Below are 21,084 nucleotides of genomic sequence, written 5' to 3' on the forward strand. Positions count from 1 at the left end.
TTTGGGACAAGGTTAGTACTGAAGAATACAAGAGGCTCATTACAAGGGGAATTCCAGCTCATGTCTTCCACATCACAGCTACCAGACTGTATATATGGTAATGCAGAAATCAGCAAATATTGTCCAAATACAAAAACCTTGTGCATTCTTATTTAAATCTTTGAGTGCTTTGTGTATTTTATCCAGACTGTGTGGGTAATACTTGTGTGCATATACTTCCTGTAATAAAGACCAGTCAGTGATGCTCTCCTTCTTTGTGCAGGGTAGCTGGTCTTGTATCCGCCCGCTCCTCTGCTTACTGGAGATTTCCTGTAGAGGGTGGAGCTTCTGAGTTCCTCTCACAGCTCTTCTGATTGCAGAGGCTTATGTCTGATACAGTGATGATGTTAAAATGGTTATAACTGAGTTTGCATTTGGTGAACACAAAGTGGATTTGTATCTTTTGTGGCGATTGAGAAAACAATTTAAATAAACGTTTTTGTTTTCTTGGAGTTCAGCTGTAAAAGTGTATCTAAACTCAGAAACAAAAATGTAATATATTGCATAGTGGCAGAAATACCTTATATCTTGGATAGAGGAGGCAAGAAGTTTAAACATTTGTTGTACTGTGTCACTGGGAAAAGAAAAAAATGGAGACTGGGGGACACCAGGACAGGAAGATTAAGCATCAGTAAGACTCTGACAGAGGATTTATCTTCTCTCAGCATTACTTTTAAAAGTGTGCTTTGTTGTATGTGACCCCATTTTCGAGATGATATACTGTCACTTCTTATCCTAATGACAGTGCTTGCTTTACCCCTAATGGTTCCCCTGACAGAGGTTCTCACCTTTCCCACACTATTAAAGTGGAACTAAACCCACTGGATACTCACCTGTCCTCATTCAGTTGTGGGTACCGCCATACTCTTCCTTCTTCTCCTCTGCGTTCCAATCACCGTCCATCTTAATTATCCAGGCCAAGATGACGTAACTCCCGCGTGCTTGTTCATTTAATCCTGGCACCCGAAGATGAAGCCGGGATTGCCGCGTACCCAGATAACCAAGCTTCAAAAGTGCAAAAGGGATAATGCTTGCCCCTTTCTCCAATAATGACCTGCCCGATCAAGGATTTATAAACTATTTCCTTGTTTTGGATAGAGCATGCTGAAGTTAAAATATTTGATTCATTGGGGTGGCTTTCCATTCTTCTTTGTGTCACCAAGACAGGAAATAAAGGGAACAGGGGTACCACAGGAAAAGCAAACAATAGTGTACACACGTAAAATTTGTGTCGATGGAAATGATCTTTTATAATAATTTCCAATGACAAAAGAAGGAGAACGATCGACCTGCAAGCCCCTTGTGCTCTTCTCCATTACCTTATACAGCGGTCCTTCACTGTTGATCGATTCTGGCCCAAGGCGATCCCAACCATTCATATTGGACAAGAATCATCTGATGTGTATAAAGCATAGGACACTGATAGAAGTTTTATCCTCTCCAAACATTACATTTAAAAGTGTGCAGGTTGTACTATGTGTCCCCATTTTGGAGATGATTTACTGTCACATCCTCTTCTCTCCAAAGAACTGAACGCCATTGTGTATACAATGCTCATTCATTCTAGTGTCTCCGGAAACAATAACAATCATTTCCAGCAGCAGACATTTGATGTCTGTAAACAGCTTTAGTTTTTCAATGACTTGGAACAAGTACACAAACAAAAACTTCTGACTTCCCTGATGTGCAAACTTGTTTCTAATCAGTGACTTGGAACAGGGAGTCGGGATAACAGCCAGGCAATTGCAATTTTTGTGCAAAGCATGCTTGGTCATATATTCATTCATTCATTTATTGCTGTAGGTATAAAAAATAGAGATGTGGCCCTGCCTGTTACAATTCAATAAAGGTTGCCAACCTCATAATATGCTCGTAAATATATCAAACAAAAGAAAGGGAAAAAGACAGGGGTTTTAAGTGACAAAAATTCTATATATTTAGCACACACAAAGGGTATGCAATTGTTCATAGGAAAATTCACAAGAAGTGCAGTAGACATCAAACAAAACTGGATTAAAAGTGAGGCACCGCTGAGTACAAAATTGTAGGGCATTTGCCTTTATTTCTAGACAATCAGTTACCTGACTAAATGGTGAGAGAGATGAATATGCTTGAAATCTCTATCCCGACGCTTTTCGCCAGTGGGCTTCATCAGAGGATGTATAGAGAATGTCAGAGCAATGAGCAAGTATGGCTGGTTCATATGGTCATGATCCACTTCAATAAGAGGGTGTCGATTTCGGTTGTAAAAGACCACCGCTCCAGCGGTTCTAATGCTGCTCAAACTGCAGGGCAGAAAATCCATTCATCCCTGCAGTATCTAACCTAATTCTTTTTGGGACAAGTGTGTGAGTAATTTCTCACTTTGCCGATAACAATTACCTTACCTGCATGGTCTTTTAAAACCGAAAGCGTGACCCTCCTATTGAAGTGCATCATGACCATATGAACCATCCATACTTACTCATTGCTCTGACATTCGCTAAACATCCCCTGATGAAGCTCACTGGCGAAACGCGTCGGGGTAGAGACTTCAAGCATATTCATCTCTCTCAACATTTAGTCAGGCAACTGATTGTCTAGAAATGAAGGCAAACTCCCTGCAATTTTGTGCTCAGGGATGCCTCACTTTCAATGCGTGACTTTTTGTGAATTTTCCTATGAATAATTGCACACCCTTTGTGTGTGCTAAATATATACCGTTTTTGTCACTTAAAACTGTCTTTCTCCCTTTCTTTTGTTTGATATATTCTATTGCTGTAGGTAGCTATAGACACTTACCTGGCCCTTTACCTGCACAATCAGAATATTTAAATTTTGTAAATACCATAAAGAGCAGCGCAGACTTCTGCACTCCCATCTCCACAATCTGGTCAATAGATATAAGAGGTCTGTCTACATGCAGGCAAATGACAATCTGAAACACACTACGCTATAATCAATCTTCATCTATTTGACAACAGCTCTTGTCCTTAGGCAGGTTTAGACGGCATGTGACTCCTCAGCTGTTGCAGGAGTACAGCTGTTGGGGTGTTGCAGCTGTTGTGGACCTTCAGCAGCTGTGCTCATCATGGAACCACATCTAGCCAGCTGATGGGGCACTGCAAATATGGTGATTTAGGCACCAATGTATTCTGTGATGAAGGTTTTGACTCATAATGGAAATATGGCCGGTCAACGTTGCATATTCTCCCCATCCATCAGAATATTATTGATGACTTGCTCCTTGTATCTTGGGATGTGTACAGATGGCAGAGTTTTGTCAACATTCATACAAAAATCTGCGTCTGTACAGCTGTTCTCCTGACATATTTTAGTGTTGGATCACAACTGGTACAAATGATGGGTGCAACGCAGCGGGGTGCTTCTCCCCATCCTCCACTCTCCATACTACCTTGTTCTAAAACATATAGACTTTCTGTACAGGGCTTTGGCCTGGCAAGAGACTGGTGGATGTCCAGCTAATAGAATAGGGCAGTGAGACATCTGGCTGTTCTTTTGAAGCTGGGTTTATGATTTCAAACCTCATGGGAGCACAGCATGTGCACAATTACACAGCTCTTCCATACAGTATAATCTTGCCTTAATAAGGAAGCATGATCTTTTGCTGTTTCACTTACAGGCCTCCTTCCATTTGCATCCATATAAATGGACAGTGAAAGGAAGAAGCAGCACAGTGATGAGTTTGTTTCCCTGGCACTCTGCTCTCTTCATCCATTAGGATGCTTTTTGCATTGCAAAAAACCTCTCTTGTTCTGCTTCTCCCTCCCCATCTCTGAGCTCTGCCAAGTCATACTGAGATATAAGTACTATCCGTTATGAATACAGTCTCTTGTCATACACTGTGCAGCCTGGCTCTCTGAGAACTGGTAATCCATGGAACACCCTTACGCCACCTCTTATCTTGACAACCATTGGACTTTCTTTGGAGCCTTTAATACATAGATGATCATAAGGGGAGCAGCATTATTGGGGAACTACTGAGCATTTCACCCCAAAAAATGGAAACCCTTACACGACTTCTAGCATATAAACTAAATGTGTGACAAGTTGGAGCTGCTGAGACAAGCTCTGGGTTTGCTGGCCATTGCTGATGGTTTCACTTGAGAACATGTTGCTGTTTTAGGGAAGGAAGTTCAACCACAGATAACAATACCCTCAGTGTGGGCGCCACAACATGACACTTGTGTCTCCCCCTCCCTCTATTGTCTAGCTGTGAAATATATGAAACTATTCATTTTTTTTTTGTTTTAAACTATCCCAATAGTCCTGGTGAATATATCTCAATACAAGGATATGCAAGTCAGGAATATGTTGGCGTGAAAGAACCCCATGCATGATAAAACATTACATTATAGCATGGAAGAGGCCATGGGGAGAAGTCCCTGCAGACCTCAATTGGCACCATACTGGGTGGTGTTGCTGCAAAATGCTTATTTCATATTAAGGTGGGCCTGTCACAAGGCAAGTGTGGGGGCTGCCATTGCTAAAAAGGCTGGATGTCTGGCTATGTGTGGCTTCAATACTAACAGTTAGGGAAAATTGTCAGAATTTCTTATCTCTATGCTTGTTATAGCTCAGTGACTTAGAAAGCTTGGAAGCCTAAACATGAATTTGACATCCAGGGAATATTCTCCAAAGGAGAGGTCTGCAATGGAAGCCTACATCATTTTATTTTGATGACCGGAACCCCAAAATCTATTTTAGATGTCCTATTTGTTTTTTATAATTGTACTTGCTGGTTATACCATTTTATCTCTTGTTTTTAATGTCTGGCAAAAAGCTCTAAATAGGAGCAGTAAATAGTGATGTCTAAGGGCAGATACCGACCTGCAGAAGGACCAAGCACCTTGCCAGCCTCTCGTCTGCTCCCACCACAGCGCTGGTTCTTAAAGGATCAACATTTGTAGATTTGACAGCAGGTGGCAATGAGTGCTGGGCATCCCCATTAATTCTCTGTTAGGCTGCCGCAGGTAGACACCACATGTAGCATCTCCCCTGAGGCAGTGGTTCAGTGGGGTGAGGAAGCAGTAACTGCATCACAACCTCGGTGTCAGTCTGAACATAGCTTAGGTGCTGGTGTTGTGGCTCCAGACTCAACCTCCCAGTCCAGAGAGGTAACGTAAGAGCTCACCCAGAGTCCATTATTTATGTGAATGAGTAACAAGTAAATGTATTACTATAATGGTGAAGGAACATTTCTTGCTTAAGGCTATAGGAGGCTTGCCGAACATAGGGACACCCACCTATCCCAACGCCTACAACTAACAGCTAGGAAAAACAAGAATGTTTTCACAGTCAGGTGATGCTCGGGCCCAGTCTTCTAACTTCCGCTGCCTATTCCTGGTCTAACATGATCCAACAAAATGTCTAAAGTGTGCAGGTGTGTATGAGAGTTCTTTTTTTAAATGGGACAGAAGATGATGCAATCAACAGCGGACTGGCCAGTGCAGGTGCCATTGTAGCAGTGGATTAGTGGCCCCCTCCCTGACCCAGAGAAAGCACCTGGAAAGACTTTGTAAACCCTAAATCTATTTATCAGTATGTTTGCCATTATATCTCACTAAGGAAAATTGTACAAAGCATTTTTTTTAAATAAGCAGCAAATTTCTGCACTACTTCCTGCTGCCAAGGGGAAAGGAGATATTCCACTGTCCATGCAATTGTTACTTGGACCAAATATCCTCAAGATGTATTTGTAAAGTATTTATGTGTTGACTCACAATTAAATATGTTTATCTGGGTTGATATGTTTTTGTTTTATTATACTATAAAAAAGTTTTGTATACTCTTTTAAAGAAATCTATTTGAGTGCCATTTTAAAAGCCTTCTGTTTGTCTTTACCCCATCCCTTTTTAATAAGAATATATATAATTTAGGCTGGGCATTCCCTCTATCAATGAATGTTTATAGCTAAAGTCCCTTATACCACCCTTCCCTTTTCCCTTAATTTCAGCTCCTTTATTTTGCAATGGGATGTCCATTTGTTATATAATAGGCAACCCAAAAGCAGACACAGGACACTAAAATCACTGCTACTAATTGCATGGAAGATTTTTCTAGTAGGAAGTCTAATTTTAATACTTTGCAACAGATGCACAAAAAATGATTTTCTAAAGAAAACTGTATATAGATAAATATAACGCACAACAAGAAAAAAAAATGGGCTTTACATCACTTTAAGCCATAATCGTTAAAGCTGACCACTATTGCATGATCTTCTAATTTTCACTTTTGCTGGTCGGTTTGGCCTGTTATAGAAAGTGGTAAAGTAACAGATCTACAGAAAGGACCGACAGGCAATACTTTTTATGTAAACTACTGTGTTAAATTCAATAAAAAGCTTCATCAAATGCTTCATTTTTTACTTTGTCAGTATGTACATTGTAAACAGTCAAACTTGATCACAGACCTACCATGGAACTCCTGGTGGGTGGACTGAGGTCATATACTATACTAAGCAATGGATAAACATAAAGGAATCTCAGATGGAAGTTTAATGTTCATATTTTGCCCCCTTTTTAACATTAAATGTTTTTCAATAAAATGTCCAGAGGAAGAGCCAGGAAGGTAAAGCTTAAACTATTTTAGAGACCAAAAAACAAAAAAAAAACCTTTTAACTGCCCCCATCAATACAAAACTAAAAGAAAGTGTTTTGGCTTCAGCTGACCGGCTGAGTAATTTTATTAGTTATAAAATGCAAATGATCGTTGTAAATAAAAGATATTATAAAGCCCAGGGCCGACTCTCCTAAGAGCTTCTGACGTTTTATAATGCAGCAGTCAATGTATTTTACCAGCCAGGAGAGTCACTTTATATGACCTACCCACATTCCCTGCATGGCAGCCATCAGACGGGATGAGTGTGGATCAATCTGACTGTATTGCACAATGCCGCACATGTGATATGAGCTCATACACCCTCCATCAAAAAGAAAGGAAGAACAGGTAGAACAGGACCTCCTATACATACCACGGGGGATTTGTAAATCCTTTCCCACCCTCCTTTCCCCCAGCCATCAGGGATACGTGCAACTATTCCATTTAGTTCAATAAAAAGCAACTTCTGTAAAACTATTGAGCAGTAAATTCTCATGGTCACTAGCAAATGCTAAATCTAAGCTCCACTGACTTACCTTTATCTGAGTTTTATATATTAGACTATAACAGAATTCCTGGAGAGAGCAACACATGCACTCTAAGCAAGGGAAAAGAAGCTGTGATAATGATGTAAATACACACCTAGAGAAAGGTGGCTATGACCTGCAAAAACCTTTAATATATACGATTATATATGATATTTTATATATATGATTTGTATATATATACATATATACACATACACACACACCGTTAAATATATATATATACACACACACACACACACCATTATTTATCTAAAAAAGTAAAAAAATATTATAATAAATTAATACACATACATACAATACCAACCCCTTATAAGCACATATACATTATACATGTATTCACCAACATTTCATAAAAAAATTGTTATTTTATAGAATTGCCCTTATCAAATATTGCTCAGCATGACAGCTGACATGTTTTTCAAGCTAATTAGCACAGTTCATGTAAACTTTTGAACTCCAAGTTTGGCTGGAGACTGCAGCTGCTGCAATGCCCAGATGTCAGAGCAGATATGATGTTGGTAAACATGTGTCTCTGCCTCTTTATGGCGTGCTAAAACTGTCATGAAAGGAGAAACTGCAAGTCAAGTAAAAAATCATAAGTCATATGAGTACACTATGCAAAATAATTTACCTGTGTTGTGCAGACTATTAATTTGTTGTAAATTTAAATCCACTTGATTTTTTGTTTTTAGGTCATAGCTACATTTCCTAAATTGTGTATAATAGATCAATATCACAGCTTCATCAAGCACCCCGCACCCAGTGTACATGGGATAGATTATACAGATATATATATGCAGCACTCTGGCCTTTGCAGCACTGGGTCCCAGGTTCAAATCCCGGCCAGGACTATCTGCATGGAGTTTGCAGGTTCTCCCCTTGTTTGTGTGGATTTCCCCTCGGTACTCTGGTTTCTTCCCACATTCCAAAAACATGAAGATAGGTAAAAGGATTGGCTTCCCCCCCAAGACTGACCTTAGACCAAAGACATATGACTATAGTAGGGACGTTAGATTGTGAGCTCCTTTGAGGGACAGATAGTGACATGACCATGGGCTTTGTACAGCGCTGCGTAATATGGTGGCGCTATATAAATACTGTGTAGTAATAATTATATATATATATATATATATATATACACACACACACAGTGACTTGGGGTTCTGGTGGGCTGAGGAAGGTCCAGAGCTCCCATGCAGCAACACACTTTTCACCTCCCTATCTTCACCCCTGTATATACAAATCTTTGTGCCAGTATAAACCTTTTATTTCAACTAATTGATACGTTAAAGTCTCAGTAGATCACTTTAAATGACTTGTAACTCTGGCTAACCTATCTTCCTGAAATCCTCTCCACTGCCGCAGCAGCCTGAGAATGGGAGCTCAGCAATTTGAGCCAGCCAGACTATACAGCAATGTGCAAGGTTGTGCAAGGTTGTGAACCTAACAAAGGAAAGAGAAGAGTGAAAACTTTATCAATGTTACTGTTGTACCTGTCCTGTCCAATGGAAAAGCAGGGAGCATGGACATAGATAAGGTCGGTTACCTGTCTATACTGTCATGCACATCTTTGCACAGATAAAACATATATTTGTTGAACTGTGTGCTCAGATGATTGCTGTAACATTTTTTTTTGAAGATATTCATGTGTATGCAAGCAGCCTAAGCAAAATGACCTTACTGACGTCTGTTAAAATAAAATTGTACAAAGGTGTGCAATTGTATAAAATACATTTTATATACACACACACGTGGGTGGTCATATCTGCTCATCACATATACATGTTTTCAGCTAAGAAATACAGTGCTGTACTGTTTGATTCCTCTCTCGTAATGCAAGTGTTACCATCTGCTCAGATGGACTGGATACAATGCACTCTTTATGTCCCCAATTGATTTTATTGCACCATGCTTTCTGGCCACAATTCCCAGTACCTAACTATCCACTAGAGGGAGCCGAACCCACTATGGTCATTCAATATAAACAACATGGTACGGCATGGTATATTGAACCAGGCCTTGCAATGCCATTGGGAAGCTTTGGCTTCTTCCCAACCACCTGAACAGTAAATAAAAGTAATGGCTGGTAAAGGTGGACTTTTAGAAAAAGAAAATTCAATAGACAAATGCCGTTTCTAACAGATTTAAACTTTATTTTTTTGACAAAAAAAAATATAAAGACATCAATCCTATCCACGATTGTCAGTTTTATACACACTGAAAAAAAATTGTACAAATTAAACTCCACACGAACTAAGAAGGTAAAAGAATTACCAAAAAGAAAAAAAAAAAACTTTTTTTTTCTGCGGAACAGCAAAATATTTTCTTATAAAATATATTCCAAGTCAACAGGTCTTTCTACATATTATTATATAGTATAAAACATTTTTTTACAGAAATAATTAGTGTGTTTTTTTGTTTTTTTACATATACATTTTTGTCACCTCGAGAAGAATTAGAAACTGATAATTCTCAGTGATTTCACAGCATTGGTGTGACTATAGCTCACATCCAGTGTTAAAACCCAACAGCAGCTCTGAAGGTACATACAGATTACAAAAAAAAAAAATAATAATAATTAAAGATTCTTCATACCCAAAACTGCAACTGTGCAATGTGTACAAAAATTAAACAAATGCTATAATAAAGTATGCAAGTTCAATTTTTTTATTTAACGACCAAAAATATCAGTGTTACTGACTTGAAAAAAAAAAAAAATAAGTGCAAGTGTCATTGCTTTCCAACAAACAGAAATATAACATAAAAAAGGTAAATGGACATGGCACACGAGAATAAAAAAAATTACTATTCCTTAAATCCTGCAGCTATGCCCATGTTCGTCCGGCAATTGGAAGCAAATTGTCCTTGTCATTTACCAGTGTTTTCGCACATAACTTTTCCCAAGTTTTATTAAAGTTTACATAAATTAAATAGTTTAGAGCAGAAAAAAAAGAAGACCATCTTATCTTGATGATCACATGACTTAAAAAGGGGGTCAAACAAAACACTAAAATAAAATCTCTAAGAATAAATCATTTCACTTCAAATAAAAACTAATAAATACTATATCAAGTACAATCAGGAAAAGAAGAAGAAAAATAACTTAATTTTAGTAGTTTTTTCTTTTTCAGTGCTATTTCCAATCACAGCAAAATATAACTAAACAGTAAATACGACTATTGTACCTTGGTGCAGACTACCCCACATCGATGTTCACACAAAATAATATAAAAAAAAAAAAAATGATATATAGTATCATACATCCTTCAACATGAATGTAACAGCTTTTAGAAAAAAATAAAAATGCAATCTGTTAAAGAGATTGGACTGTCTTTATAAATGTGTTTCACATTACACAAGCATTTTGAAAATGTATTTTATTTTTTTAAATTCTGTTGTTCATCTACTTTTTTTAATATTTATGTAATAATGTATGTATAAGCAATACACCTTCACTGCCAAAAAGGCCTGACACAGCTGCAAACAAAAAGAAAACTTTTTGTTTTAGCGACCTTGATATTAAAAAAAAAAAAAAGAAAAAATAATATTAATAATAGTGCATCCTATGAATGGGAGGATAGCCCATTTAATGTGAACTCCCCACTTCCTGCAGCATAGTAGTCAATGGACAAGAGTTGGGGAATTAGCTAGAATCTAACTTTCTGTAGCCTACAACAAGGGGACACCTATTTTTATTTTTACTAAGCCTCAACAAGTTGACGACCAGTTCCTGTAGCCGATCGTAGTTTTTTTTTTTTTTGTCCCTAAAATGTTTTAGAGTTTTTGCAGAATTTACTTTTAAATACAATAGGAATTATTTGGAACAGTGTTTTTCAACCAGGGTTGTTTGCTGGGGCAATTTTTCAGTTTAACTGACACCAATGATCTTTTTGGCTATCTTTAATAGTGACATTCTTCTCAATGGCCAGCAATGTAAGAGACATTTTCCCCTTAGACCACCAGGCTAATATACTTTGAGGATATAGTAATTATAGCAGGGGTTCCTCTGAGACCTAAAAGTTATTTCAGGGGTTCCCCATGTTAAAAAGTTAAGAAACAACCCTTTGCGAGAAGACAGCAGCAAAAGATTGACAGTAGGAGTAGATTGTGATAAATATTAGTATACAACACTGTATACTAACCAAAAATTAAGAAAAATTAAGTCTTATTGAAATACCTTTCACATTGCAAGAATACTTAACATTTCATCTGCTTCAGATGATGGGAAAATAATAATATGTCTGCAATGTCTGCTGAGCAATCAGCACTTCATTCATGCTAAGATGATGATTGCCATGCCAATTAAATGACACTTTTTGGCTACAAAACACTTTGTATAACACCATGGATTCATATACTGGACTGTGGTCATTACAGAACATTCATCAACACTTTCAATCAGTAGTATCTATATCAGTGTAACTTGCATGGGTCCAGACTTGGAATAGTAGTCATAGTCGGCCAGTCCCATAAGGCAATAAAAAGAACGTTGGTTCCTTTTTTGGGGACCAAAATATTTTTCAGGGCAACTTTACTGAAGGATCTGGATCTGAAGAACCACTCAGATATATTATTAGTCTATGTTTGCAAAAAATGAAAAAGGAGCTTCCCAATTTGTTTGCCTTTTGAATCAGCACAAAATATATATTCTTTTACTACTTTGCAAATACTGCAGGGAAACAGATTAATATACAGCTGTGAAAACAACTCAAACAAAAATTGAAAAATGGCAGGGACAGTTTTTATAGTGGCCCTGTGTATTTTAAACCTCTGTCGCCCAATGTGCCATTTTTCATTCAGTGTAACAAAAGCTTGAAAGTCACTTGTGGTAAGGCATGGGAATACCCAGTGGGGGCCGATTTATCAAAAGCAAGGCTAGGAGAGGTGGAGCTTTTGTGTTTCTTTTGCCCCTGCAAGCGACTGGCCCTGGACAGCAGCTCCACCTCTGCTTCGCTTTTCATAAATCAACCTGATATCAGATGCAGAAATTGCCCAATGTTAGAAAGTTTTGCTAAAAAAAATCAACAAAGGGGCAAAACTTGCATACAAAAAATAAAATTTTTGCTTTTGTTGGAAATAAAAGAGCTTCTCTGTGGCCACGTTTGGATTTATTAGAAGACTGATTGACTAAAGGAGTTGGGAATGTTCACTTGATACACTGTATAAATATTCACACCGATCACATGCAGATGCAACAGTGATTGAGTTACTTGATAAAGTAAGCGAAGCTTTTGTGTGAATATTCTCACCTCCTTTAGTAAATGGACCCCATGATATAAGTAGATAGTGAAACCGCTGGACATGACCAATACTTCATTTTTCCATTTGCATATACCAACGTAATAATGATTCTGGATATTTAAACAAGTTCTGAGGCCCTCAGTGGCTATACAGAATTTTTTGCTGATCTATAATAGACACCTTCATATATGTATATCATTTTCATCCTGACTTTCTTTTTAACCTGCAATGTTCACATGAACAGGCAGATGTCAAATAAGACATTACAATACCTAAAGCATGGCTCTTCACTTGTGATAAATGTAATGAACCCAAAACAGGAGACACATCACTTCAAACACAGTAGTCAACAGACTTGTTCTCTAAGGCTGCAACAGGCTCTTGAAGTATCTGCCATCTCAATAAGGCATGTTTACAGGATTGCTATCTGCCCCAGGGACACATTAGGGAGGATTATTCAAAAATGATGGGATAGTTATGGCATTCTGCAATACCCTGTAACAACCAGCAACAATCAATGTGTTTAATACAGGTTCGTGTTTATAAATGCCATTTGCAATGCTTTACTTTATTATTTTGTTTATTTTTACTTTATTATTTTATTTATTTTTTCATACAAGTTTCACCCACGATTCCCTGATTTTTAAACTGAAATGTGTGCAAATCGTAGGTGAAAGTTGTCAGTCTTGATGAAACAAATCCTTAATGGTATTCAATACAAGGAGCAGTAATCTATAGGAGCTAATAGAATTTTGGTTTGCTGCAGTTAAATTTGAGCTGTCTGCCGATTGGTTGCTGAGGGTTACTGCAGCTTTTATTGAATGGGACTACCAGCATCTATTTTTTCCACCATGGCAAACAATTCAAAAGCCTGCATAAGCACCATAGAGCAAAACAAGTCATAATACAACTTATATTGGGTATTTTGCTGTTGTCACACAGTTAAATGGAAGTTTAGGCTGCAGGGGGAAGTGGGGGCTTCAGCTTGATATGCAGTACCAGTGCTATGTTTGAGATTATTACAGAGTACAGCTGAAGGACAATAACTGGACCTATGCAAGAGGGATAAAGCCAAGTACAGAAACCCATCACAACCAGACAAAACTGAAGAGAAATCAGTAAAAAATTACTTCTGATTGGTCATTATGGGTGACCGGACTACGTCTTTGCACCTTCCTGGATAGGCCCAAATTCTGTTACTAGACCACCAAGGACTTGACTAGGCCACAGTGAAACTTACGAATGTGTCTATATAAGTCACCTGACTGGGTGAACCGTCTCTCGCACCATTTACAAGCGTGGGGCTTTTCCCTCGTGTGCACCACCGCATGGCGGCTGAGGTTATGCGAATATTGGAAACTCTTTCCGCACTGGCCGCAGGTATAAGGCTTCTCCCCCGAGTGTGTACGTTCATGTCTCTTTAATGTGTACATACAAGAAAATGTCTTTCCACATAATGTGCATGTAGGGACAGAGCCATCAGGGGACATCTTAATTCGAGAGCCATCACGGTCCCGGAAATGAGAGCTAAGGTGGAGCTGAAGCACGTGGGGGCTGGGGAAAACTTTACTGCACAGGGGACAGATGCATATCTGCCCTGGGGACACCAGGACACCTGAGGTGGATATATCTGATGAATCCATGTCATCCTCACTCTCATCACGGTCGTGGTACAAGTCATCTTCCCGAACGTGAGAGTTTCCATTTCCTGCAAACATGTGTCCCAGCCCCGTCATGAGGCTTTTGGCTGGATTCCCAACATGCTGACTCTTTGGACTCTTTGCTTCACTGTCCTCCTGTTCTGACAGCAAGTCTTGTTCATCTTTAACAAGTGGCACAGTGCCCTGCTGCTGGCTGTCGGAAGCCAGCTGTCCAAAGACGTAAGAGGGGTGTAAGGAATCTTTCCCAGACACTGGTTTGAAAGACAAATCTAGAGCACAATCCCCATCACTAGGAGGCTGTGTATGGTTAGCAGACCTCTGGGACAAAGGGCATGGAGAACTGTTGACAGTGGCCTTTGTTGCTCCAGCTGTTGTCCTGCACGACACAGCTTCGGTGGAGTTGACACCTATCAAATCTGGCGACCAACCAGGCAGCGTACCCAGCTTATCCTTCCATTCTGCCTTCTCGCTCTCTGCTGCAAAGTTTTTCTCACCACCCCGTCCCCGCGGTTCCTCGCCATCGGAGAGCCGGTCCTTGTCCGGTTCTGACCCATCGTCTCCGTTCTTCTCCTCCGAACTCAGTTCTTTCTCTTTAAGCTTGCCCTTGCACACTTTGACAATGTCATACATGTGAAGGTAGCTGGCGGCAGCCAACACGTCTTCCACTGGGAGGTTGCCGAATTCCAGCTTGCCTTCGTACATGAATTGAAGCAGCAGACTGAAGGCCGGGGCCGTGACAATGTCACTGTTCAGATGGACAATGTCCCTTTTGTCTAGCTGGTCCCTGTAGAAGAGATGGAAGTACATGCTGCAGGAGGCGAGGACGGCTCTGTGGGCTTGGAATTGCGCTTCCCCAACTAAAACAGTACAGTCACACAGGAAACCCTGGTGACGTTGCTGACTCAGACACTGCAGCAACTGTCGGCTATGGTCTGGAAACTCCATTCTTCCTTCATAACCTGTTCAGAAACAGGAAAAACTTGATCGTTACTGTAAACTCAAATCCTCTTAGCAGCTGCCACAGCCAGAGCTGGCTGGCAACAAACAGAAAACGACAAGACAAGCACACAACATTCACCGTACAATCGCTCTCTCTACAGCTAGATATCTTTTTTTTTTCCAGGCAAGCCTCTCATTTTACTGCACCTGCTAGAAACAGGAAAAACTAGATTTTAAATAAACAATGGCTTCCAGAAGGCACTTTTCAAAGCTTTGTCCCTCCTGGTCAGTGCGGCCCATCAGAAGGCAGGGAGTAGTTATGGAAACCGCTGCCATTTAAACAGAAAAGGCTTGGCAGGTCTCTAAAACTTCATTACAACTCATACATACTTATTTACAGCAAAGAAACTAAACTTATATTACAAAAAGAAAATGCAAGTGAACATAATGGGGCATGGTGCGGTAACCCTAACAACTAGACTTGTCAAAGGAAAGACGGTTTAACAATGGTTGCTAGGGGTAACCGTCAACTACAATCTTATCTGTTAGTTGCTACAACAAACACAAAAACATGCACAAAATGCAAATATGCAGTTCAGTTAAAACAAGACAAAAGAGAAAAAAGTTTGAAAACAAAAAAAGCTTCGAAAGGACAGTTAAAGTGCCCTAAGGGTTTTTTGGGACCTTGGCTTACCTCTTACCCTGCTTTTCCCTAATAATGGAAGGTTGTAAGAGGGGATAGGATATACCCCAGGGATTTTTAGGGTAAGGCGGCTTTCTTATCGGCCATGGCTTGCGGTCTTACCGGGTCTTGGAGCAGACAGGCAGAGAACAGCAGCAGTGTGTTGTCCCTGTGTCAGTGTGAGAGTGTGAAGGAGGAGGAGGAAGGGAAAGAGAGAGAGCTTGCTTTGCTAATTACACAGCAAGCTGGAAAGTCAGCTGCTCTGCCTTCACTAGGATGGAAGCGCTACCTCCAGCTGTGCTCCTCTTAATGCCATATGTTACTGCAAATCTAGCTACCAGCCAACCACGCCGCTCGCTGCCTTTTAAAGCCCCAACTTCCCCATTTATAGCCATCGATTACATGGCCGCAACTGACGGTCAGACCGGGCAAGGACACAAGTTTGCCGGCCAACTTCTACAAGTTACCAAGGCTTACAGGTGCACTTTGCAACCTCTGCGTCAACTACGTTTAAACTACTTTAGCCTGCCCAAAAACTTACTTTGTCCTGCTCTAAATAACAATTTCAGCTCAGCTACCAAGTTTTTGTTTTTACTGCCTGGGAACATTTGTTGAAAAATTCTGGGAATATTTGTAACAATGTTACCATGCTGTTTAATAATTACAAACAAGGATCTATTAGGAATGGGATACAGAGACTGGAATTTAGAATGTCCTTGGAAAACATTTTAAAGCAATGGATCAGTCGTGCCATCGTTAAGAAAAAAAATAAATAAATAATAATCTGCCCTAAATATTTTCTAAAGACGGGCCAGGTCAAAACCCTGGGGTTGAGGTCAGGGGGTGCCAAATGTCTGTGACCTTTGCAAGCCAGTCCCCGGCCTGTCGCTTCCAACTGCAGCAGGTTGCTGAGAGTTTAAGGAAGTGCAGACAGCCCTCATTGTATCCGCAAATACCCCCCCGCCGGCTGATTTCACCATGTCACTGCCAATCCAAGCCCGGATCGCTGTTGTTTCCCACGGCTAAGCCTGACTGATTCACCCTCTATAAAAAATAAAGTTGCTGCTTTCACAAACCTCTCCAGGCAATATTAATAATATTATTTAAAAAAGACCAAACCCAACAAAAATAAATAAAATAACCTGCCAAGTTGTCTCTTTGAAGCCAGTGTCTAAAAAAAAAAAAAAAAAGAAACTGAATGGCAGCCCCTGTTGTCTGCATATCCATAAGGGGTATCCAATATCCAATTCCATAGAGGGGCAACTGTATCTATAAGGGGTATCCAATATCAAAATCCAAAGAGGGGCAGCCGTATTAGGGGGTATCCAATATTTAAATCCATAGAGGGGCAGTCGTATCCATAAGGGGTATGCAATATTCATATAAGTGCAGCCATATCTATAAGGAGTTTTTAATATCCAAATCCATAGAGGTGCAGCCATATCCATAAGGGGTATTCAATATTCATATCCATAGAGGGGCAGCCGTATCCACTATAAGGAGTTTTTAATATCCAAATCCATAGAGGTGCAGCCATATCCATAAGGGGTATTCAATATTCATATCCATAGAGGGGCAGCCGTATCCAAAAGATGTATCCTTATCCATAAATGGTATATATATCCATATCTATGGATATTTAGATGCCTTAGAAGCATTAAAGCAATGGTAAATATACAATATATATATATATATATATATATGCAGTATATGTGTAAATGCTTTATCCCTTTACACATCCAGCAATGGGTATCCATATACACAGAGGGGCAGCCATATCAATAAGATGCATTCTTATCCATAAAGAGTATCAATATCCATAAAGGAGCAGCAATATCCATAAGGGGTATCCAATATCCAAATCTTTGAATATTGGATTTTTAGATGCCTGTGAAGTAATATAGTAAGATATAGAGTAAATATATACAGTATATGCATAAATGATTTATCCCTTTACAGTCCATGCAAGCAGTATCCATATTCATAAGGGTTGTCTATATTCATATCATTGAATGTTGGATTTGTAGGTAGGGCTTAGTACACAAAGCAACAAATACATTTTAAAATAGACATAGATATGCAGCACATACACTATGCTTTACACACAAGTACATGCATGCTTTATGCCTTTATGGAACCTGCAATGAGTATTCATGTCCACAAGGGGCATCCCTATCCATAATGGGTTTCCATATCCATACATTGTATCCAATACACAGAAAGTATTAAAGCAATAGTAAAATATAGAATAGATATAAATATGCAGTATATACATGCATGCTTTATTTCTGTATAGATCCTGCAAGGGGTATCCATATCCACAAGAGGCATTTTAATCCATAAGCAGTATTGAATATCTTTATCCCTGGATATGGGATTTGTAGATGGGGCTCAGTGAACAAAGTAATAAAGCAACAGTAAAATATAGAATAGATATAGATACTTCCATGTCCACAAGGGGCATCCATGTCCAAAAGGGGCATTTATATCCATAAGGGGTATCTAATATCTATATCTATGAATGTGGTTTTTAGATATGGGTTAGTGAATACAGATATGCAATACATGAAAGTTTGCTTTATCCCTATATAGATTCTGCAGGGAGTATCCATGTCCAAAGGGGGTATCCAGAGCCATAAGGAGTATCCAAAATCTATATTTGTAGATATTGTATTTGTAGATAACACTAAATCTAGCAATGCTAAAATTTAGAATAGAAAAATGTGCAGAACATGCATGCATGCTTTTTACTTTTTTTTCCCTGCAAGGGGTATCCATGTCCCGCAAGCGGTATCTATATCATATCCATAGATTTTAAGATGCAGCTCAGTGCACAAAATATTAAAGCAACAGTAAAATATAGAACAGATATAAATATGCAGTACATGCATGCTCTTAGATTGTAAACACGTTCGGCAGGGTCCTCTCCTTCTATGTCATTGTTTGTATCTGTCTGTCATTTGCAAGTTTGTTAATGTACAGCGCTATGTAATATGTTGGTGCTATATAAATACAGTTTATTGTTATTATTAGTAAAAATCAGCTTTAAAACATACCAGTTCTACAGACATACATGTGAGCCCATGTGTATAAAGCACATGTCCCTGCTGTCATGTTAATGAGCCATGTGTGGCCTTCTATGAACACAGGTGTAAAAATTACCATGTAACAGAGCACTAGCAATGATTCCCCCTGTGCAGAGAATGGGAGCCAATACTACCTACTGTGTGCAGCGCAGGGTCTTTCCTGAAACTCATTTTAATAGGTGCGATAAAGAGGGCAGTGAGAAATCATTGCGACAATTCCTGGAATAATTAAAATGTACAATGATGGTGAATGGGGATTTCAGTTCCCCAAAATTTTGGTGAAACTTCCGCAAAGTGGGTTAGCAAAATGTATTGAGTCAATGGGGGTAGGAGAATCTAAAGTAATCTGGTAAAGACAGATTCATGCAACTCTGTGATCATCGATACATCATTATGGGCTGCTCCTAGCAGTTGCACTTGGGGTAAGTGGGGGTTAGGGTAGCGCTTGCCGTGTATCCCCCCTCCCTCCTATTGTGTGCTACTTCCACCTCCGCTTAGATTGTAAGCTCTTGTGAGCAGGGTCCTCTTCTCCTGTTTAATCATTTGCATCTGTCATTTGCAACCCCTATTTAATGAACGGCAATGCATAATATGTTGGCGCTATAAAAATACTGTTTAATATAATATTATAGCCAGGTACAGTTAATATGTGCACTATAGTGCACTGGCACACATCAGTGACATATAGATAGGTCCATGTCTGTGCCATTACTGCTTTATTGTCCAGTTACAGGCTCAGGATAGGCCCATGATGTTCTGAGCTTAGAAAGAAGTGAGTTAAATGATGATGGTAAACATTACCATCCAGATATGTTGCCTATACAGTTGCAGCACTTCCTTGGATTTTGAATTGTGGAGCGTGCACAATCATTATATCAGGCCCTGATACTGGGACTACATATCTCATGGACATAGTTAGCACTTAATGAAAATCAGGTGAGCAGAGCAGACGTTCTCCCATATTTCAGCTACTGCTGGCCTCCAATGCATGTCTGTCCTTCTCTCCTTCTGGAGGTATTGCACACTTTCCAGTGGCTACAATGGGGCTCCATAGAGACTCTGCAAAGGAATGGAGCCACTACAAAAAATGGACGTCTTCTGGATTTATCAGGACTGGTTCTGTAGAAATACAACCAACCCTCTTGGTATAAAGACAGCTGAGCTCCTATTGGCTGGTGGTTGTTTGGGAGCATTTCCCAGTATATTCCTACAGAACATCTGATTGCCACCTTTAGCTTTTACTGCATCATGGCAGTACATTCAACCACTAGTGGCCTATCATTGCACTACACAATACATGTAGTTCATCAATGATGGCAATGCTTTGTACTGCTTTATACTGGCAAGCAATCAATGGGGGAGCAATGGTGGCATAGCTTTGTACTAGCAAGCAATCAATGGGGAAGCAATGGTGGCATAGCTTTGTACTAGCAAGCAATCAATGGGGAAGCAATGGTGGCATAGCTTTGTACTGCTTTGTACTAGCAAGCAACCGATGGGTGAGCAATGGTGGCATTGCATTGTACTGCTTTTAATTGCAATCAATAAATAGGAGAGCAATTGTGGCATAGCTTTGTACTGCTTTGTACTAAACATCAATAAATAGGAGAGCAATGGCAACATCACCTTGTACTGCACAGTGCATTACAATCAACCAATAGGTGATCAATGGTGGCATAGCTTTGTACAGTTTTGTACTGGGCGATCAGTGGTGGCATAGCGTTGTATTGCAGAATGCAGTGCAAGGCTATGCAGCTATTGATCACCCATTAAGTGTGTGTAGCTCCCTCTCCCACCCTGCCACCCCCATTCAACAAAAGAATGGGCAATCCTGATCAATGATCATTTAATGTGTCTATCAAATACCTATCCTACTTGCATTAAATCTGATGTTCTTATCATCCTTTTCACTTAATATATACAATAACATATGATCTGCTTCATGGGATTCCCTTAGTAGAACAATTCTTAACACAGCAATCATTTATTGCAGATGAGACAACTGTCAACAAGGACATTAATGTCATACTGCAAACACATTAAACCTTACACACACATAGTGGGGCATTTTCTGACTGTGTCTCATCACCAGCTGACCCATGAGTGAGCTTCACAGAGCCAGGGGACAGTTTTGGGAGCTGTAAGCCTAGCACCAGTCTGTTAAAGCAGACACGGGCGCTGTGTAATCCTTCACATGTGGCTGGGATTGGATCATGTGGCAGTCATAAAAGAAAGCTAATTTGTGCATGGGTTAAAAATAAATGAAATAAGCAGCATGGAAATCCAGG

General features: G+C 39.6%; 1 protein-coding gene across 2 annotated transcripts; it reads right to left on the bottom strand.

Moving 5' to 3' along the window:
• Nucleotides 1–9,316: 9,316 nt before the first annotated feature.
• On the bottom strand, nt 9,317–16,286 carry ZBTB42 (zinc finger and BTB domain containing 42). 2 transcript variants are annotated; one of them, XM_072427752.1, is made up of 2 exons: nt 15,834–16,286; nt 9,317–15,048 (listed from the first exon to the last, which is right to left on the bottom strand). In XM_072427752.1, exon 2 carries the CDS (start codon nt 15,032–15,034, stop codon nt 13,628–13,630), a length of 1,407 nt encoding a protein of 468 aa, XP_072283853.1. In that variant the 5' UTR covers nt 15,035–15,048; nt 15,834–16,286; the 3' UTR covers nt 9,317–13,627. The 2 variants fall into 2 exon arrangements, with proteins under 2 accessions (XP_072283853.1, XP_072283852.1); XM_072427751.1 differs by having other exon boundaries at nt 15,723–16,286.
• Between the last annotated feature and the right edge of the window lie 4,798 nt (nt 16,287–21,084).

This window comes from Pyxicephalus adspersus, chromosome 12, assembly GCF_032062135.1.
Source record: "Pyxicephalus adspersus chromosome 12, UCB_Pads_2.0, whole genome shotgun sequence".
Lineage (NCBI taxonomy): Eukaryota > Metazoa > Chordata > Amphibia > Anura > Pyxicephalidae > Pyxicephalus > Pyxicephalus adspersus.

Excerpts from the sequence above, each read along its gene's own strand:
- ZBTB42 (XM_072427752.1), bottom strand. The coding sequence starts at position 15,034 with ATGGAGTTTCCAGACCATAGCCGACAGTTGCTGCAGTGTCTGAGTCAG.